The sequence below is a fragment of the Equus przewalskii genome, chromosome 4, assembly GCF_037783145.1.
Source record: "Equus przewalskii isolate Varuska chromosome 4, EquPr2, whole genome shotgun sequence".
Lineage (NCBI taxonomy): Eukaryota > Metazoa > Chordata > Mammalia > Perissodactyla > Equidae > Equus > Equus przewalskii.
In genome coordinates, this window is record NC_091834.1 from 103346177 (window position 1) to 103366906 (window position 20730).

The 20730-nt window shown below is 40.1% G+C and overlaps 1 protein-coding gene across 13 annotated transcripts in view; it reads left to right on the forward strand.

Moving 5' to 3' along the window:
* The window catches only part of ACTR3B (actin related protein 3B), a 79482-nt gene that overhangs the window by 14604 nt on the left and 44148 nt on the right, over window positions 1-20730 (forward strand). For 5 of the 13 annotated variants that reach the window (XM_070616901.1, XM_070616908.1, XM_070616904.1 and 2 more), the window contains exons 2-3: window positions 4286-4341; window positions 20207-20331. In XM_070616901.1, coding sequence (XP_070473002.1) covers window positions 4286-4341; window positions 20207-20331 — 181 coding nt within the window. Of the gene's footprint in view, window positions 1-2470; window positions 2584-3197; window positions 3243-4285; window positions 4342-4855; window positions 4949-13245; window positions 13433-20206; window positions 20332-20730 lie in introns of those variants that run through there. The other 8 variants (XM_070616914.1, XM_070616912.1, XM_070616913.1 and 5 more) reach the window with 5 other exon arrangements.

Consider the following 20730-nt stretch of genomic DNA (forward strand, 5'->3'; position numbering starts at 1 on the left):
CCCGGGTGTTTTTCACTACTCTATAGAGCCTAGTTTTTTTTTTCTTTTTTTCTTTTTGCCAAGCATTTCCATTTGTTTCATAGGTGACCCAAATACACAGTGTTCTAAATAATAAGACTATAGTGGTACATTTGAGTCCTTTCTTCTGAACTTCTGACTAGTATTAAACTTCAGTATTGTCTGTACATTTTATTTGGTAACGTGGTGGTGGTAGGTGATGTGGTTAGAACATGGACGTGAGGGTGGGGAGCTTGGATTCTATAGAACTTTTAAAGTGGTCGCATGTGGTGGAGTGCAGTCAGCGATTCCTGAGCGCGGTGGTCGACCGTCAGAACCATGTGGGGACAGGCAGGGAGTGTTAAAGATACGGATGCCCAGATTCCCCTTAGTGATTCAGGCTCAGGCCCTGGGAATCTGTGTTGAGAAGCTTCCTGGGGGATCTGATCAGCCAGGCTCGTTGCGTTCTTTCTGGAAGCCTAATCTTAAACTCGCCTGCCAGATAAAGTAGGTCATGCTACAATGAAAAACTCCATTTGAAATCATGTTTCTAATAGGTGAACATTTGAGGAATACTTTGAGGCTTGGGGCCATGCCCCCCCACCCCCCTCAGTATCCTGGGTATCCTCCCAGTATGCCTGCTACATTGTTTCTAGCTAGTAAACTGGTGGAAATAAAGAATGCTTCTTTGTTTTTATAAATGGCGTTTTGAACTGCTTTCCACATTTACAAGTTGTGTTTTACTTGTTGATTTTGTTTTGGCTCTGCTCTTCATGTCGTTGAGCTGTTGTAAGGCCATCTCTAACGAGGCACGCCAGACTCACGCTGGACCGTCTGCCGAGGAGACAGTTTAGGATGAGCACTTGTTAGGTCTCATTGACAGTTTTTATTTAATAGGCTCTCAACTAAGTTTGATAGGAGCCTGTATTGATGAAGATTTATTAAAATTTTAAATTTGAATGTCTCTTTTTAAAAAATCTTATTAGTCATTGATTACATTGTGGTCACTCAAAGTAACAAAACCTCAGCTGTATTTGATGCTGTTTAAGGAATGGCACAGGAAAATTTAAAGATAGTAAATCACCATTAGGTGATCTGAATAGTTTGTGCTTTTGCTAGTGGCTTTTTTTTTGTTCTTGTTCTTTTGGTGAGGAAGATTGGCCCTGAGCTAACATCTGTTGCCAGTCTTCCTCTTTTTGCTTGAGGAAGATTGTTGCTGAGCTAACGTCTGTGCCAGTTGTCCTCTATTTTGTATGTGGGGCACCACCACAGCATGGCTTGATGAGCAGTGTGTAGGGCCCCTCACAGGATCCAAACCCCTGAACTGGGCCGCTGAAGCAGAGCATGCGAACTTAACCACTACGCCACCAGGCTGGCCCCTTTGCCAGTGTTTTTAATAGTTTCAGTTTTGCTGGGAGAGTAAGGAAAGATCTCACAGTAGGTTGTTAATACATAAGAATATTAATATATCCCAGCGTTAGTTTGCCTCAGTCATGAAAATCATTGTTTGCTTACTGTTACTGGTGCTACGGTCTCCGAGTGACTCTGACAGAAGGCCTCCTTTGAGGTCTGTGCTGTCTCAGGGGTCACTGCGGCTTCAGCATCTGAACGCCCCAGCAGCTGGTGCAGAGTGGCGGGTGGTAGCGGCATCCTCAGCGTTCAGTTGAATTTTAGAGCTGTGGGGCTGAACACGCCCCCGTCCACTTCTGCAGTGTGACCGTGTGCTGCTGTGGGCCTTTGCTCATGACATCAGGGTCCGAAACTTTGAGATGGAGATGAGACATGGTTGTTGAAGGATGTCTGGTATTTACTAGGGTCACCATTTGTGCATTTTATTTCCACTGCTTCAGAAATCAGTGTGTCTGTGGTGTATGGAGTGGTATATGACAGAAAGACTGAACAATATGACTTGGGACACAGAGCATACTGTTTTATTTTTTTTTTAACTTTTCAAAATTTTAAATTTTGAAATATTTCAAGCACAAGAAATTATAGTAAAAAAATAATGAAAACATATAGATAGCACTGTTCTAGTTTTTTCTCTATATATTTACTTATATATTATATATATTACTCACTAACCCGTAGGAGGTAGGTTGTATTATTATCTCCATTTTACAGATGGAAAAACTAAGATAGAGATGGGTAAAGTAACTTGCCCAAAGTTATACACCTGGCAAAATAACAGAGCTGGGATTCTAAGCCAGGCAGTTTGGTGCCAGAGTGCATGGTCTTAACAATGCAATACACTCGTTTGCCTTTCAGAAATGCAAAAAGTTATATAACAGACATGAGTGATACTTAGCACCTAATTTTAATAAATGTTAACATTTTTCTGTATTTGTTTCAGGTTTTTTTTTTTTTTAAACTGCATTACACAAAATAAATATTTTCTCATGTGTAAGTGAGAGATTGTATTAGACAACGTCTTTGGTCTTTTCTGGTTCCATCAAATTGGTTTTCTGACTTTCAGTGTCCCCCTTTCAAAGCTGGTCCTTTCTCCAGCACTTTGACGGTGATGACCTGTCCTTACATTTGGTAACAACTCATTCAGCAGATACGTACGGAGTGTCTGCCACGTGCCAGGTGCAGTGTCTGGAGTGGAGATATAATCAAGAAAAAGGACCCTATTCTGGTCGTCATGCAACTCATAATCTAACACCCTGGGAAGGTGGATTTATTTAAGTGCAAGGTGCATACTTTTTTTGGTGAGTGGGTAATGTGGCCTGTTAAAAACCCAGACTTAGATCTGGGGTTTTTAGTGACTTCTGGCCTGCTCATTACATTTTGTAGGCTTCTTTAGCCTTGGGTCAGTAATTCAGTTTATTTATATTTATTGTCTGGAATATACTGCCAGAATGATGGTTGAATTGGGGATGATGCAGAATTTTTAAAGTCTGGTCTGTGTTGCCCTCCTGTAAAGCTCCGGTGCCCTGGGTTGGCTCTGAAACCTCCTGGTGAGTCTGGAGAGCCCTGGAGTGGGAACTCGTGGGTCTACTTGGTTTGTGTACTTTGGTAGCTTGTGGGGCTTAGGGGGGCTCTCAGATGGGTCTTGCCTTGTAGAAACTCCTTATAGGGCCCGATGGTTCTCAGGGCCTGGCCTTCCCCAGGGTCTTGTGGCACAAAGACCTCAGAGCCTTAGAGACACAGCAGTAAGGCATGATTTAAGTGGAGCTGATTTGTTCTTTTTGTCTCTTCAGACCTTACGTTCACTCTGTGTTCAAAAATAGTAAAATTAGCATATGGTAAGCTATATTTAAATATCATAAAATTAATTTATTAGAATTTGGAATGTATTACCACATCAAAACATGTAGTATCAAGCATCTTGAAATAATTTGTAAAATAGAGTGAATTAATAAGTTACTTTCAACACCGCCAGGAAGTGTTTTTATCCACTGAGGCATTGCTGGAGAAGGCTGGCGAGCATGCCTGCTGCTCGGCCGGTGCGGTGGGCCTGGGAGAGAGGAAGGGCCCACGGGTCTTTTCAGTTTTTAGTCTCCAGCAGATGGTTCTGAGTGGTGGTCCCTCCCCCCCTTTTTTATATATTTAGGAGATTAGCAGATGCTTTTGGAACAGATACTAGTATTTTGGCATTTGTTTTAGTTAAGACTTTTGGAATTCATCATACAGACTGTCTTGACAGAAAATGGGCTCGTTCTGAAATGAGATGATAAAGAGATGCTCCTGTCAGATATTCTCAGGAGGTGGCAGTAGCTGTTTCTAGACATATGCCATGACATTTTAAGAAAATTATATAATCATTTCCTAACCCCCCCAAAAGTTCATGAAGTTTCAGAAGTAAGTGCACTTCTCTGAGCGCCAGCCCTGGAATTAGAGCCTGCATATTTAGATTTGGGTTCTTTTCCTGTTCACTGGCTGGCTGGCTTCGGGCAGCTTAATTAACTTCTCAGGGCCTCAGTTTTTTCATCTGCAAAATAGAGATAGTATTTACTTTCTTCACAGCATTTTTGTAAAGATTATGAGAGTATAAAAGCACTTTTAAAGTTATTAGGGATACACGAATGTCATTTATGTATTAATATATGTGTGCAAGAATTTTTCCAAAAGAACCAAGCATAGTATTTTAAGTTTTAGTAGCTGCTTGCTTATTTGAAATTAGTGTTTATTCTTAGTCAACAAGTGTTTTCTCTTTTTTTAAAAATTTCAAGGGACTATTATGAGGCTTGATGTTTGAGAACTTGGAGAGCTTATAATAAATGACATGAGTGGGATACAGAGGCAAGTATTATTGTCTAAACCTGTGTTGATGACTTTGTGCTTTTAGGTACACCAAGCTTGGCTACGCAGGCAACACTGAGCCCCAGTTCATTATTCCTTCATGTAAGTAAAGCTGCCCCGCGGGTTTCTCAGGGATGGTGTTTCTCGGAACTGTTCTAAGCATTCTCATTCTGTTTTTCAAGGTCTATTAATTTACTTGCCGTCTCCTTTTAGAAGATTGTTCTGGTTACCGGGGAGGGTTATTTATTTTGACACCTCGTTCTTGAATATTGCAGTAGACTGTTGCTGTTACTAAAAACCCCACCTTTGTAATCCTTGGATTTTCTCCTGACACAGCCATCTGTCGCTGACACTGGAGTGTGAGCTCGGGTGGTGAGCAGGGGCCTGTCCGTCTGTCATCAATGTCTGAGCTGCTTTGAAGGAGTGTGTCTGGTTCTTTAAGGTTGATTTGTAATTTTAAGTACGCCCAGTTTTTTAAGTTAGCCGCTTTGTGGACTGACCGTCCATTGTCCTGACTGTTTACTCTCTTGAAGGACTTTTTTTTTTTAATTGAGAGGGCTGATGACTGTTTTATTATGTTCAGAAGTGTTCTGTTTTTGTTTAAATTTTAGTCAGTAGAGAATGATAACCTTAAAAGAAGAAATGTCCTCACGTTGGCAGGAGTGCACCCTACCCACTCCTTATTTCCCACAGGAGTCTCCAAGGTCAGGTCAGTTTTTTCTAGGGTAGAATGCTTCTCTGAAACTATTTACATTCTGGGTCACTATTTGGAGACAGTTTACCGAACAGTAGTGTAATCAAGAGTCAAGTGAAACCCTGCCTCCTAAATGTACCTCTGGTAAGATAAATCATGCTCTTAGAATCTGTAAGCTGTTACGGGGCTGGTGACGTTGTAATGACAGGCTCTTGTGACCAGTGTGGAACCTGGACAACTGAGGAGAGCCGGAGGGAGGGAGCTTAGCAGGTATTTCTTCACGGGAAGACTGAAGCCTTATTTGGTGACTATGGGTGTTCAGATCACTAGAAAGTGTACTCCAGATTCCTTGAGAGCATTTAATTCACCTCATTCCAGTCCTCTCTTGCCGGATAGCCGATCCTGAATTTGATTTTCTAGATCTGAATGCTTTGATCCTCCACAGCAGCCATGATGGCCTGCTGCACCGTCATTTTAAATTCGTGGCTGGGTACGTTACTTGCTAGGGCTGCCGCAGACTGGATGTCTTCAACAACAGAAATTTATTTTACCACAGAATGGAGGCTCCAAGTCCACGACGAATGTGCCATCAGGATTGGTTTCTGGTGAGGCCTCTCTCCTTGGCTTGCAAATGGTTCCTTCTCACTGTGTCCTCATGTGGCCTTTTCTCTGTACAGGGCCGAGAGAGAGCTCTCTGGTGTCTCTCCCTCTTCCTGTAAAGACATTAGTTCTGTTGCATTGAGGCCCCACCCTCGTCACCTCATTTAACCTTTATTACTTCCCGATAGGCTTTATCTCCACATGCAGTCACACTGGGGTAGGGCTTCAGTATGTGAATTTTGAGGGGACACAATTCAGTCCGAAACAGTTGGTGTTCTGTAGGAGAGATCAGTCATTTGTGAGTTTTATTATTGCGAATGTCACAGAACTTGATCATTCCACAGTGAATCGATAAGTTGGACTTTCTGACTTTTCAAAGCAGATGAGATTTTAACCTTGTTAGGGCCCACAACTCTGAAAGGCTGACCTTGCACCTTTTGCCTTAGTGCTTTGCCATTTAAAACTGTCAGCAGCGTCAGCTGGCTGCCTCATTTACCCTGTCATCATTAATAGAGGGGAACTGAAGTCAGTTATTAGCAGGGTTTCGTTCAGTGTCAGGAGGCACGGCAGCTCTCAGATTGGCGCTGTCAGAACTTCAGCAGTGGCAGAAGCTGGGAAGATAATGAAAATGTCAAAGAGGTGGGAGTAAAAGAACAGTTATGTTGTTGGCTGAATTTGTTACAAGAGATAGAGAAGCCCCAGGAGGCAGGGTTAGAAGACGTTTGGGCAGAAGCGGGGGTGTTGGCAGGTAGGGGGCCCTGGTGACCTTGGGCAGTTGTCCACTGCTTGTCCTCGTGCTGAGAGCTGAACCGTTTTTCTGGTTATGAAGGCTCTGTTCGCAGTGTGACGATCAAGACGTATGTGTTAAAGTGGCATCCGAGGAGAAAAGGTCGTGCTTTTGTGGATGTGTGGATGTCTGGCAAGTGCTGAAACAAGACTTTTTTTTTTTTTAAAGATTTTATTTTTTACGTTTTTCTCCGCAAAGCCCCCGGTACATAGTTGTATGTTCTTCGTTGTGGGTCCTTCTAGTTGTGGCATGTGGGACGCTGCCTCAGCGTGGTTTGATGAGCAGTGCCATGTCCGCGCCCAGGATTCGAACCAACGAAACACTGGGCCGCCTGCAGCGGAGCGTGTGAACTTAACCACTCAGCCACGGCCACAGGGCCAGCCCCAGGAACAAGGCTTTTTGACTCCCGTGGGCGTGGAGGTGAGGTGCACCCGGGGCATGTGAAGAATTGCCACACTCTGACGGTACCGGACTCACGGCTCCCAGTAGAGAGTGGCAGGGGATGTGGTTGGAAACCTGTGGAAGGGCCAGATGACAAAGGCCTTGGAACTGTCCTCTTAAGGAATTTTAATTTCATTTTGCATAGCAGGAATTTTCCTGTTGTTTCTGAGGCTCCCTTGGGGGCCTGGTCCCCAGACCAGAGAGGCGCTGAGCCCCGTGCCGCCCCACCAGGGCAGCTCTGCTTCCGCCTGATTTCTTGAGCTTCTGTGCAGAATTCGCTTGATTGTTTTGAGAAAGTTTTTCGCTTCCTTTTTTTTTTTTTTAAAGTTGTTGGAGAACATTAGGAGTCGTTGAGAAGTTTCAGGCAGAGGAGTGTGTGTGTGTCCACAGAAAGAGGATGTGGGGGGCAGGGAGGGGTCAGGAGAAAGGAGGGACACTTTAGACATTGAGCGTTTGAAGAGTTCAGGTGAAAAGGTCCGGTGTGCAAGCGGGTGAAAGGCTGAGGTCTCTGGACAAGGGTCTAGGCTGGACATGGAGGTTGAACCCAGAGGCATTTGTGTTTTTTTTATTAAACAGAATTCTTTAAAATTTTTGTTCTGGCCAAAAAACAAAAGCAAAAGATAATGTAACAAAGACCCACGTACCCCTTATCCAGAATGAACCAGTGTTGACATGATTCCATCTTGTAAAGGGTAAACACACGTGTCCATCGGCATGGGTGTCAGCCCCGTCTCCATCTCCCGTCCTGCTTCTCTGTCGCTTGTCTCCCTGCCCTGGTGGGTGTCTCCTCTGTCCAGTCCGTGTTGTATCCTTACCTTCCAGATACGAGCCCACAGTCACGAAACGTGGCATTGTTTTGTGAGTTTAAACACTTCCAAAGTGATACCATACTGCAAATAGTTTTCTGCATTGTTGTTTTAAAAAACCCTCAATAGTGTGATTTTCAGACTCATCAGTGTTGATACAGATCTGGATCAGAATTCTAATATGTGAATCTGCAACAATTTTTTTTCACCTGGGCATTTTCCAGTTTTCTCCATTACCCAGATAGTGCAGTAACTATCTCCTTGTCCATGTGTGCTAGTTTCTAAAGAGAAAATAATGAGAAATGGGGTCGTTTCGTCTTTCAGGTGTGCACCCCTTCAGCTGTATGGGGTGTTGCCAGGTTGCTCTTCCCGGTGCCTGCACTGACTTGAGTGCCTGTTGCAGTGGATGGGAGCATCTGTTTCCGCACCTCCTTGACAAATGGATGTTGTTAGACTTCAGTTTCTGTCAGTCTAATGAATGTAAAATGAGGTCTCATTTTAGAAATTTGCATTTCTCTGATTACTGGGAAGATGGAGTACCTTTCATTGCCTGTTCATGTCTTTGCACATTTTTCTAACACATCTTTTGTCTTTTTTATGGAGTTATAGGAACTTGTGTACTCTGAATAGTAATTCGTGGCAAATATCTTCTATTCTGTGACATCTTTTTTAAGTGATTTCTTTAAATCTAGAAACTTAAAATTTTGATATAGTCAAAATTTTGTAATATATTCCTATTTTAAAAAATGCATTTCTACTCCAAAGTCATAAAAACTTTGTGTTTTCTTCTAAGAAAATTTGAAGTGTTTTTGAATGTATTGTGAGAGAGATAGTTAATTTTGTTTTCCAAATGGAAGGCCAGTTGTCCCAGCACCATTTATTGAAGAGTGCATTCCAATTTGACATGCCTCTTCAATCATATTGAGGTACTGTATATGCTTGGGAATATTTGTGGTGTTTTAATTTTGTTTCATTCATGCGTTTGTCTATCTCTGTTCCAGATTTGCACTATCTTAAGTACTATTGCAGTAGTCCCACCTTATCTGCAGAGGATACGTTCCAAAACCCCCAGGAGGTCCTGAGACCACAGATAGTTCCGTAATCTACGTATACTGTTTTTTCCCATATATACACACCTGTGATAAAGTTTACTTTATAAATTAGGCACAGTAGAGGATTAGTGGCACTTTGGGGCCATTATTAAGTAAAATTAGGGTTACTTGAACACAAGCACTGTAATACCTTGACAGTTGATCTAATAACCAAGAAGGATGCTAAGTGACTAATGGGCATGTAGCATATACAGTGTGGATACGCTGGACAAGGGGTGATTCATGTCCAGGGTGGGAGAGCATGGCATGGAATGAGATTTCATCCTGCTACTCAGAATGCCACGAAATTTAAAACTGATTGTTTATTTCTGAAAATTTCCGTTTAATGTTTTTGCACCTGGTTGACTGCAGGTAACTGACATTGCAGAAGGTGGAGCCTTGGATGAGGGGGGCCTGCTCTACGTTAGCATGTGGCTTGAGATCTGGGAGGGCCAACACCTCCTCCCTCCTCTTTCCTTCTCAGAAAACCTTGGCCTCTCCCAGGCCCTTACTCTTTATTGTAAGTTTTAGAATCAGTTTAAGGTCCGTGAAAAATTATAATGGGGTTTTGATTAAAGACACATTCAATTTATAGATGAATTTGGGAAAAATTTGACGTCTTCATGAATTGAGTTTTCCTTTCCATGAATACGATAATGTGTTTTATTGTTTATTCATGTCTCTTACGTTTCAGTGGTGTTTTGTAATATTCTTCAAAAAGCTCACACACTCCTTTTGCTAGATTTGTTTTTAGGTGCCTTTATGTTTTTGATGCTCTTGTGAATTTTTTTAAATTACATTTTCTAATTAATACTTGCTAGCATGTGGGAATGCTAGTGAGTTTTTAAAGTTGTTTTTGAATCCCGCAACCTTGCTGACCTCTCAGTTTTGTTGTAATAGTCTGCAGATTCTCTTAAGTTTTCTGTGCAGACTAATGTATTAACTGCAAATAATGGTTATTTTGTCTCTTCCAATCCCGGTTCTTCATAACTTTTTCTTGGTCTTTTTGCACTGGCTGGAACTTCTACTGCAGTGACTAGAACTGGAGGGAGCAGGTGCTTATCTCTCTGACTTAAAAGAGAATGATGTTACTGTTTCTCTAGTGATTGCTCTAGGTTTTTGTGGAAATGCTTTTTTCAGGTTAACACGGTGCTCTTCTGTTCCTAGTTTACTAAGAGTTTTTTTTTTTTATTGAGTTATTGATAGGTTACAATCTTGTGAAATTTCAGTTGTGCATTAATGTTTGTCAGTCGTGTTGTAGGTGCACCACTTCACCCTTTGTGCCCACCCCCCACCCCACCTTTCCCCTGATATCCACTAAACTGTTCTTAGCCCATAATTTTAAATTCCTCATATGAGTGGAGTCATACACAGATTGTCCTTCTCTCGCTGGCTTATTTCACTTAACATAATTCAAAGAGTTTTTTTTTTTTTTTTTTAAATGATGAGTAGATATTGACATTTAGGGCGCTCTGTGTATCTATTGAGATGATCATATGGTTTTGGACATTTAAACTCCTAATATAATGAATTACATTAATATACTTTCAAATATTGAACAGTCATTTATTTCATTCTTGAGGTAAACCCTACTTGGTTATGAGATATCAAGTACATGCTGAATTGTATTTTCAAGTTTTGGGGGGGGATTTTTTACATCAGTGTTCAAAAGTGGATTGGTCTATAATTTTCCTTTTTTGTACTGTTTTTGTCTGGTTTGTATATCAAAATTGTACTGGCTCTATAAAATGAGTTTGTTAGCTTGCTTTTTCTCTTTTCTGGAACAGTTTATATAAGATAGGAATTATTCCTTGAATGTTTAGTAAAATATATGACCTTTTTTTTTTTTTTACTGAGGAAGATTCACCCTGAGCTAACATCTATGCCAGTCTTTGTCTATTTTTTAGTATGTGGGCTGCCAACACAGCATGGCTGCTAACAGGGGTGTAGGTCTGCGCCCAGAAACTAAACCTGGTCCATTGAAGTGGAGTGAGCGAACTTAACCACTTAGCCAGGGGACTGGCCCTATACTGGATATTTTTATTTTAAAAATTAACATTATCTGTCAACTGCTATAACAAGTGTTCTTAACATACAGAATTTATATCTAAATCTTTATGCATGCTCTTCCTTAGATATGCTCTCCCTGATAGTCTTCTTTAGCTTGCCCTCAGATGAATTTTTAGCATTTGGAAAATACCCTGTCTCTTCTGTTGCACACATTTCTGTACCCATACAATTTTTTTTTTAATCTGTAGAATATTTACATTGTTCTTTATTACATTTAATCTTGTTATTTTTAATTCATAATTACAGCTAATGGAAATGTTTTATTTTTTAATTTGTTTATTTACAAACTATATTCATCTTCAAACTATTTTATTTTGAAATAATGATAGATTTACAGGAAGTTGGAAAGACAGTTTAGTGAGGTCCTATGTACCCTTCTTCCTGCTTCCTCCAGAGGTCACATCTTACACAGTTATAGTACAATGTCAAACCAGGAAGCTGACATTGGTGCAGTGTGCACGTGCAGTTCTGTGTCGTTTTGTCCCATGTGTGGATTCCTGCAACCATGGCTGCAATTGAGGTTAGAACTGTTTCATCACCACAGAGATCTCTCTCATGCTGTTTTCTTATAATTACACTTACTCATCTCCCCTGCCCCATTCCTACCCTCTGGCAGCTACTAACCTAGTTCCATCTCCGTAATTTTGTTATTTTGAGAATGTTATATGAATGGAATCATACAGTATGTACCCTTTTGAGATTGTCTTTTTCATTCAGCATAATGCTCTTGAGATCCATCCAAATTGTTGCATGTGTCAATAGACTGTGCCTTTTTATTGCTGACTAGTATTCCAGTGTGTGGATGTACCGTAGTTTGTTTAAACATTCATCTGTTGAGGAACATCTTAGTTATTTCCAGTTTTCAGCTGTTAAAAATGAAGCTGCTATAAACAGTTGTGTACAGGTTTTTGTGTGGATGTAATTTTCAATTCTCTGGGTAACTACTGTGTAGTGCAGTTGCTAGGTTTAGTATTTTGAGGAAATTCCCATAATGGCTGTACTATTTTGCATTCTCACCGGCTGTGTAGGAGAAAGCCAGTTGCACCACATCCTTGCCAGCATTTGGTAATGTCACTTTTTAATTTTAGATGTTTTAATAAGTATGTAGTGACGTCTCAGCATGATCTTAATTCTCATTTCCTTAATGGCCAGTGATGTTAAACATCTTTTCGTGTGCTTATTTGCCGTCTGCATATCCTGTTCCGTGAAACGTCTCTTCATGTCTTCTGCTCATTTTCTAATTGGATTGTTTGTGTTTTGCTGTTAAGTTTTTAGAGTTCTTTATGTATAGTAGATAAGAGTCCTTTGTCAGGTATGTGGTTTGCAAACAATTTCTCCCAGTGTGTAGCTTGTCTTTCATCTTCACAGGGTCTTTTACAGAGCAACAATTTGAACTTTTGATGAACCAGCTTTTTGATTCATAGATTTTTCTGTTTTAAATTTTATTGATTTCTTCTCTTTATTTCTTTCCTTTTTCTTGTTTTGGGTTTGTTTTGCTCTTTTTTTTGGGTTCTTAAGGTGAGAACTTAGGTTATTGATTTGAGACTTTTTCTCTTTTCTAAAGTATGCATTTAGCATTAAAATTTTTCCTGTTAGCACTGTTTTAGCTGTGTCCCATACATTATGATATTCTCTATTCTCATTGTCATCCTGTTCATGTAGATTTTAGTTTCCCTGAGACTTCCTCTTTGATCCATGGATTTTTTAGAACTATGTTGTTTAGTTTCTAAGTGTTTGGGTGGATTTTCTCGTTATCTTTCTGTTATTGATTTCTGGGTCAATCCCATTGTAGTCAGAAACACACTCTGTGTGACTTCAGTTCTTTTAAACTTGTTGAGGTTGGTTTTATGGCCCAGTATAAGGCTTATTGGTTGCATGGATGCTTGAAAACAATGTGCATTTTGCTCTCGTTGGGTGGAGTGTTCTATACATGTTGATTAGATTCCGTAGTTAATGGTGTTGTTGAGTTCTTCTGTGTCTTTGCTCATTTTCTGTTTATTTGTTGTTTTGATTGAGAGAGAGGTGTTGAAGTCTGCAGCTATAATTGTGGATTTGTCTTTTCTCCTGTCAGCTTCTGATTCACGTATTTTGCTGCTCTGTTCTTTGGTACATACACATTTAGGATTGCTCTGTCTTCTCGATGGATTGACTTTTTATCATTATTTAGTGTCCCTCTCTATCAGTGGTAATTTTCCTTGCTATAAAGTTTACTTTTTCTGATGACAGTATAACCACCCATGCTTTCTTTAAGGTTTGCATAGAATATCTTTTTCCATCTTTCTACTTTGAGCCATCGTATGTCATTACATTTGAAGAGAGTTTCTTGTAGACAGTGTAGAGTTCAGTCATTTTTTTAAATCCCCTCTGCCAATGTCTGTCTTTTAATTGTTATATTTAGACCACTTATGTTTGTTGTAATTATTATTATTATTATTATTTTAAAGATTGGTATCTGAGCTAACAACTGTTACCAATCTTCTTTTTCTTTCCCTGGTTTTTCTCCCCAAATCCCTCCAGTACATAGTTGTATATTTTAGTGTGAGTCCTTCTAGCTGTGGCATGTGGGACGCCGCCTCAGCATGGCCTGATAAGTGGTGGCATGTCCATGCCCAGGATCCAAACCGGTGAAACCCTAGGCTGCTGAAGCGGAGCGCTCGAACTCCACCGTTCAACCATGGGCCGGCCCTGTTTATTGTAATTATTGGTCAGTGCTTTTTCTGTTTGTTCTGTTTTTTATTTCTTTGTCTTGTTTTACCTAACTTCCCGTGGATTACTTGAGCATGTTTTAGAATTTCATTTTGATTCATCTGTGGTGTTTTTGGGTACATGTATGTATAGCTTTTTAAGTGGTTGCTCTAGCTATCACGTTAAAAAACGTAACTTCTTAGTCTGCTGGTGTCAACATTTTACCAGTTTCGGTGAAATGTAGAAACCTTACCTCTCTTTATGTCCCTTTCCCCTCCCCTATTTCTGATATAATTGACTTTATTTCCTCTGCATATGTTGAGAAGCACATCAGTGTTATAATTTTTGTTTCAACTGCCAGACGTAATTTAGAAAACTCAAGAGAAGCAAAGTAATTGTGATTACCCATTTTTTTTTCTTTTGCCGAGAAGGATTAGCCCTGAGCTAACATCTGTTCCCAATCTTACACTTTTTTTCTCCCCAAAGCCCCAGTGCATGGTGGTGTATCATAGTTGTGAGTCCTCCTAGTTCTGTGTGAGCTGCCACCACAGCATGGCCACTGAGAGTGGTGCCGTTCCACAACCGGGAAGCGAACCCAGGACTCCGAAGTGGTGAGCGCCCAACTCCAACCACTGGGCCGTCGTGGCTGGCCGTGATTACCCGTATTTTTGCTCTTTCCATTGTTTGTTCTTCCTTCCTGATGTTCCAAGATTCCCTTTTTTTGTTTTTTTTTTTATCATTTCCTCCCTGTTTAGAGAACTTTCTTTAGCCCTTCTTTTAGAGTTGATATGCTGGTGAGAAATTCTGTTAGTTTTTGTTGTTCCGAGAACGTCTTGATTTGCTCTTTACTTTGAGGGATATATTTGCTGAATATGGGTTTCTGAGTGGCAGCTCTCTCAGCACTTGGTAGATGTGCCCTTTCCTTCTGGGCTCCCTGCTTTCTGAGGGAGATTTGCAGGAGGCTTTCAGAATTTTCCCCTTGGTCTTCAGTTTTTAGAAGTTTGACTGCAATGCATCTTGGCATGGATTTCTTTGGTTTTATCCTTTTTGGGGTTTGTTCAGTCTTGAATCTTTAGGTTTATTTATTTTTTTTTCCAAATTTGGCAAATTTTTAGTGAGTATTTCTTTGAATACTTTTTAAGCCCTGCCTCCCTTCTCTTCTCCTGGGACATGGAATGTATGAATGTTAGAGCTTTTGTGTAGACCCCACATGTCCTGGAGGCCCCATTCATTTGTTTTTCAGTCTGTTTTCTCTTTGTTGTTCAAGTTGGGTAATTTCTCTTGTTCTGTCTTCAAGTTCAGTGATTATTTCCTCTTTTTCTGCTGCTGAGCCCATCCATTGAGATTTGTACTTTAGGTATTGTGTTTTTTAGTTCTGGAATTTCCATGTGGTTTTGTCTTTATATCTTCTGTCTTGGCTGTGACTTTGTGTTTCCTTCCTGAGACTGTCTTTTATTTTCCATTTGTTTCAAGTGTGTTTGTCATAGCTCATTGAAGCGTTTTATGATGGCTCCTGAAATCCTGTTTGATAATTCTGTTATCTGTGTCATCTCAGTCTTGGCATCTGTGGATTATCTTTTATCATTTTAGTTGAGATGTTCCTGGTTCTTCCTATGGTGAGAGATTTTTTTTTTATTGAAAGCTGGACATTTTGGGTATTACATTATGAGATTCTGGATCTTATTTAAATCTTATGTTTTAGCAAGTCATTTCTTTTCTTTTTTTGGATTACTTATTTTTAATTATTTTTTAATTGAGGTATAATTGACATACAATATTATGTTAGTTTCAGGTGTACGACATAATGATTCAATATTTGTATATATTGTGAAATGATGACCACCATAAGTCTAGTTAACATCCATCACCATACATAGTTAACAGAAATTTTTTTTCTTGTGATGGGAACTTTTAAGATTTACTCTTTGCAACTTTCAAATACGTAATTCATTATTATTAACTATAGTTGCCATGCTGTTCATTACATCCCTATAACTTATTTATTTTATAACTGGAAGTTTGTACCTTTTGACTCCTCTCACACATTTTGCCACACCCGACCCCCTCCCTCTGGTGACCACCAGTCTGTTCTCAGTATCTATGAGCTTGTTTTTCTTTCTTTTTAGATTCCACATATAAGTGAGATCATATGGTATTTGTCTTTCTCTGTTTGACTTATTTCATTTAGCTTAATGCCCTCAAGGTCCATTGGTGGTGTCACAAATGGCAATATTTCTTTCTTTTTCATGGCTGAAGCAAGTCATTTTTTTTGTTGTTGTTGTTTGAGGAGTTAAATCTTTATTTTCCCCAATTATTTTATTGAAGTCATAAAAGTTTGTAACATTGTGTAATTTTGGGTGTTCATTATTATTTATCAATTTATGTATAGACTGCCTTTTGCTCATCACCAGTAGTCTAATTTTTATCTGTCATCATACACATGTGCCCCTTTACCCCTTTTGCCCTTCCTCAGCCCCTTGCCCTCTGGTAACCACTATTCTCTTCTCTTTATCCATGTGTTTGTTTATCTTCCACATATGAGTGAGATCATGCAGTATTTGTCTTTCCCTGTAGGGCTTATGTTGCTTAACATCATATCCTCAAGGTCCATCCATGTTGTTGCAAATAGGATGATTTTGTCTGTTTTTATGGCTGAGTAGTACTCCATTGTATATATGCACCACATCTTTATCCACTCATCAGTTGATGGGCTCTTGGGTTGCTTCCACATCTTGGCTATTGTAAATAATGCTGCAGTGAACATAGGGGTGCATAAGTCTCTTTGGATTATTGATTTCAAGTTCTTTCGATAAATACTCAGTAGTGTGATAGCTAGATCATATGGTATTTCTGTTTTTAATTTTTTGAGAAATCTCCATACTATTTTCCATAGTGGCTGCGCCAGTTTGCTTTCCCACCGGCAGTGTATGAGGGTTCCCTTTTCTCCACATCCTCTCCAACATTTGTTTTTTTTTTGTTTTGGTAATTATAGTCATTCTGATAGGTGTAAGGTGATATCTCATTGTAGTTTTGATTTGCATTTCCCTCATAATTAGTGATGTTGAACATCTTTTCATGTTCCTGTTGGCCATCTGTGTATCCCGTTTGGAGAAATGTCTGTTGATATCCTTTGCCCTTTTTTTGATCAGGTTGTTTGTCTTTTTGTCGTTGAGATATATGAGTTCTTGATATATTTTGGAAATTAACCCCTTGTCAGATATATGACTTGCAAATATTTCCTCCCTGTTGGTGGGTTGTCTTTTCGTTTTGTTCATGGTTTCCTTTGTCTTGCAGAAGCTTTCAGACTGATATGTATCATTGGGATACTGGTTGGGATTACATTGAATCTACAGATTGCTTTAGGTAATATGGACATTTTGACTATGTTTATTCTTGCACTCCAAAGCATGGAATATCTGAAGCAAGTCATTTTTGATATGGCTCCAGCAGGGGAAGGGGGATGCCCCTTGTTAATGCTATGTTGAGGTCGGAGTTCTAGTTCTCCACTTGGCCTTTGTTGAAACTCAGTTGGGGAGGGACTCCATGTTACTGCTGAGTGAGAGTGGGAGTTTAGGCTCCCCACTAGGCCCCTGCAGATAGCATCCTGGCTGGAAGGCGAGGGGCGCCTTGTTCTGCTGGTGGTGGTGGAAGTCCCGACTTTCTGCTAGACCTGCTCTGACAGAACCCCATCGTGGAAGTAGAGGGGCAGATTGTTTCTGCTCGGTGGGATGAGTCCTGGCTCCCCACAGGGTATCCACTGGCACCGAGGGTGGGGCTTTGTTTTTCTGTGGTGTTTGACTGGAGTCTGGTCATTGTTTTAAAGTTTTCTATCTTTTCAGGGTGCCCCTTTCATCTCCTTTGGCTGGAGATAGGCTCTTTGGGGGACCTATTTTTGGGTGCTCATTGGTGTTCCTGGGTTCTTGGCTTCTCCAGGACCCAGTATAGGATATATGAGACAAAAAGAAAATCCAGAGAACTCACCACTGTGTTGTTCCTAGGGTCCTGAGGTCCCTAGTCAGTCTGCCATCTTCTCTTCACCTCTCAGCATCTTTTTATGTTCCTTTAATATATAAAGTCCAGGGATTCTAGCTGTACTTATTGAGAGGAATAGGGAAAAGTGTGTTTATTTCATCTTTCCAGAAGCAGAAGTCCAAATTTAATTTATATTGAGTAGGTAATATATTCATGTGATAGAAGAGTGAAATGGTAATAAACAATGAAAATTAACTTTGTCCCATCTACTTCCCCTCTTGGATGGCAACTGCTCTTTCTGATTTCTTTTGTATCCTTCCTTAGATATGCTCTGCATACACCAGCAAACATGCAGACGCATGTTTTTACCCAAGCAGTGGCATACCACAGGCACTGTTTTCCACCTCGCTTTTTTCCTCATGCCACATCTTAGAGATCCGTCTAGGTTAATACAAGAACTGCTTCGTTCTTTTTCACGGCTTCATGAGATCCCAGTGCATGGAGATGCCACGTGTATGTGGCCAGTTGGAAGGTTTAAATGTTGATTCTCTTATCTGTTATATTTATTGTCCTTTCCATCGTAGTGTCCTCCGTACATTTCTTGTCTTCTCTGTTTATACCTGAGTCAGAGTTCTGTAGTGTGCTGTGGTGTGCTGGAGATAGCTGCTGGAGTGACACAGGTCATTATTCTGTGATGAGTCATGTAATCTGTGAATGCTGTTAGATAGTCATTGGTAGCTACCCTCTTAGACACGTCTCCATCATGCTCGTAAGGACTGTTTGGACTGCATTTTGTTTTTTGTAGGTATGAACAAAATATTTTGAATGTAAGCTCTCTGTATTCCTTTACTCTCTTTCCTGGACTCAGCTACTTCCTGTATAATAGTTAAAAGAAGTATACTTTATGGTTTTTTGTTATTTCTAAGGGCCACTAAAACATAGATCTACTATGATTTGGGATCAGAGTACTTTGATCTACCTTTTTGGGAGGGATGAGGTTTACTTTGTTGTCATTTAAATTTTGTGGTAATTTAGGGGCCGGCCCCATGACTGAGTGATTAAGTTTGCACACTCTCCTGCAGGCGGCCCAGTGTTTCGTTGGTTCAAATCCTGGGTGTGGACATGGCACCACTCGTCGAGCCACGCTGAGGTGGCGTCCCATGTGCCATAGCTGGAAGGACCCACAACCAGAATACACAACTATGTACCCAGGGGCTTTGGGGAGAAAAAGGAAAAAAAAAAAATTTGTGGTAGTTTCATTCTCAATAAGTTTAGCATTTTTTTCTTTAAGGTGGTGATTTTTCTTTTGGTTAAATATATTGCCCTCAAATTCATGGTAAATGTGAATGATGTCATGGATGGCAGAATCTTTTTGCCTTTGTCTCTTCACAATCTTTTATATTTGACTTGACAGTTTAATTCTAAATTCATCCATAATTGAGTTTGATCTTGCCTAGAGGATGGAATCTGTGACTTGTGCCGGCACACTGTGTCAGGATTTTTGAGGTCTGCTGCAAGCCATCTGTCCAGGGGCCCTTTGAAATACCTAGTTTGTGCGTCAGATGATCCTGTGTGCTGTGGTCAGTTTTCAGAGGTGGGTTTATTTATTTCTACAGATTGCTTTGGTAAGTTATGGCCCACCAGACTTTTCTGTCCCTATTCTCAGCCTCATGGCCCCTGACACGCTCACTGCTCCTGACTCGGACGCTCTCTCTAGGCTCAGTCCCCAGCATTTCCACGTCACACCTGCTTCCTCAGTCCTGCAGAAATTTTGTCCTTTAGGGTTTGTGCCACCTTTTGTAGCCTGCAAACTTCAACACTAAATGTGGCAGTGAGTTGAAGTGAGAAAAGGATGTCCGTCCTGCATCTTTTTCTTTTCACCTCTTCAGCCTGTTAGTTCAAGATGCCTTTCTGGGAAAAAGGATTCAAATTCACTCTTATAGCATTGTTGCCATTCTTCATTTGGGTTAAACAGGGATTTCAGATAATTTACTTTTAAAAATAATTGTACGTGTTTACTAATTTGTTTTGGAATAAATTTGATGAAGGTGAGTTTATGGGAACTCAGAGTGTGACCAGGAGTTAGGAATTTAAATGGAAACTTGAATCTTCGTGAAGCTTTCTACATTTCATTAGATGTTGAATTCTGGAGTGAAGTTTTGTATGATTATTTACTGCTAAGTATATTCCCACGTATCAAGATGAAGCTCTTATTAAAATAATGCATCATAGAGCCACTAATATTTTTACATAAAACAGTTGCTTGATTATTGCACTTTTCTTTTTGCAACAGATGTAAGCCAGCATCCTCCTAGTTTTCCCTTTTAATGAGAAATCATTTCTTTTCTGTAACAAGACTAAAAATATATTTTAAATCTATCTGGTGCAGAGTTTTATTAAAATGAGAGCATATAGGCCTTATTTTTCAGTTTACTCTCCTCTTCTGTGTTATATTTTTAATTTTGTCTCCTATATTGTATTTTAAAATTTGGAACCTGCTTATGCTCCTTGGGTGTTTCACTTACTGTCCTAAGGGATTTTTCCAGGTGAATCTGAGAAATTTAGTTGTGTAGCTTCTGTCAGCATTAAAAGCAGACCAGCCAAATTCCTTTGTGCCGTTCTGAAAATAATACTGCAACGTAATGACTTGTTTCTGTGTTATTTTATGCGCTCATTGATAGTGGCTTTTCTGTGAACACCCTTGACCACAGATAAAACCCTAACATTGCAAACTTACTTGTATATACACAGGGAGTATATTATCCTTGCTTGATCCTTCAGATGTGGATATTGATGGGCATCTTGTGGTGTTTTTTTTAAGGTATTGCCATCAGAGAGTCGGCAAAGGTAGTTGACCAAGCCCAGAGGAGAGTGCTGAGGGGCGTTGACGACCTGGACTTTTTCATAGGGGATGAAGCCATAGATAAACCCACGTACGCCACAAAGGTAGACCTCTGACGGGCATTGCTTCTTTCTGTGTATAGCCAGGAACAGAGCAGTGGAATGGATAATGCAGAATGGTAGATTATCTAGAAATTGTGCTTGTGAGTTATGGAATGTATTTTCATTCTTAGGTTTGGAAGGAGGTTTTGTTGTTGTTTTTGAATAGGGTATTTTTGATGTGGGGAATCAAGCAAATTTACAAAGTCCTGGAATGCAGGATTCGCTCAGGCAGTGCTGGGTTAACATGTGACAGCAAGCCCTGCGCCTGGGTAGAGTTGCAGGTTGACTGATGAGTCTGTCAGATACGGAAAGTTGCAGATTGATTAATTAAAAAGAAGCGCTAAAGTTATTTAACTAGACATTTGTTCTAAAAAAAAAATGCTCCAGATTGAATGGGATGGT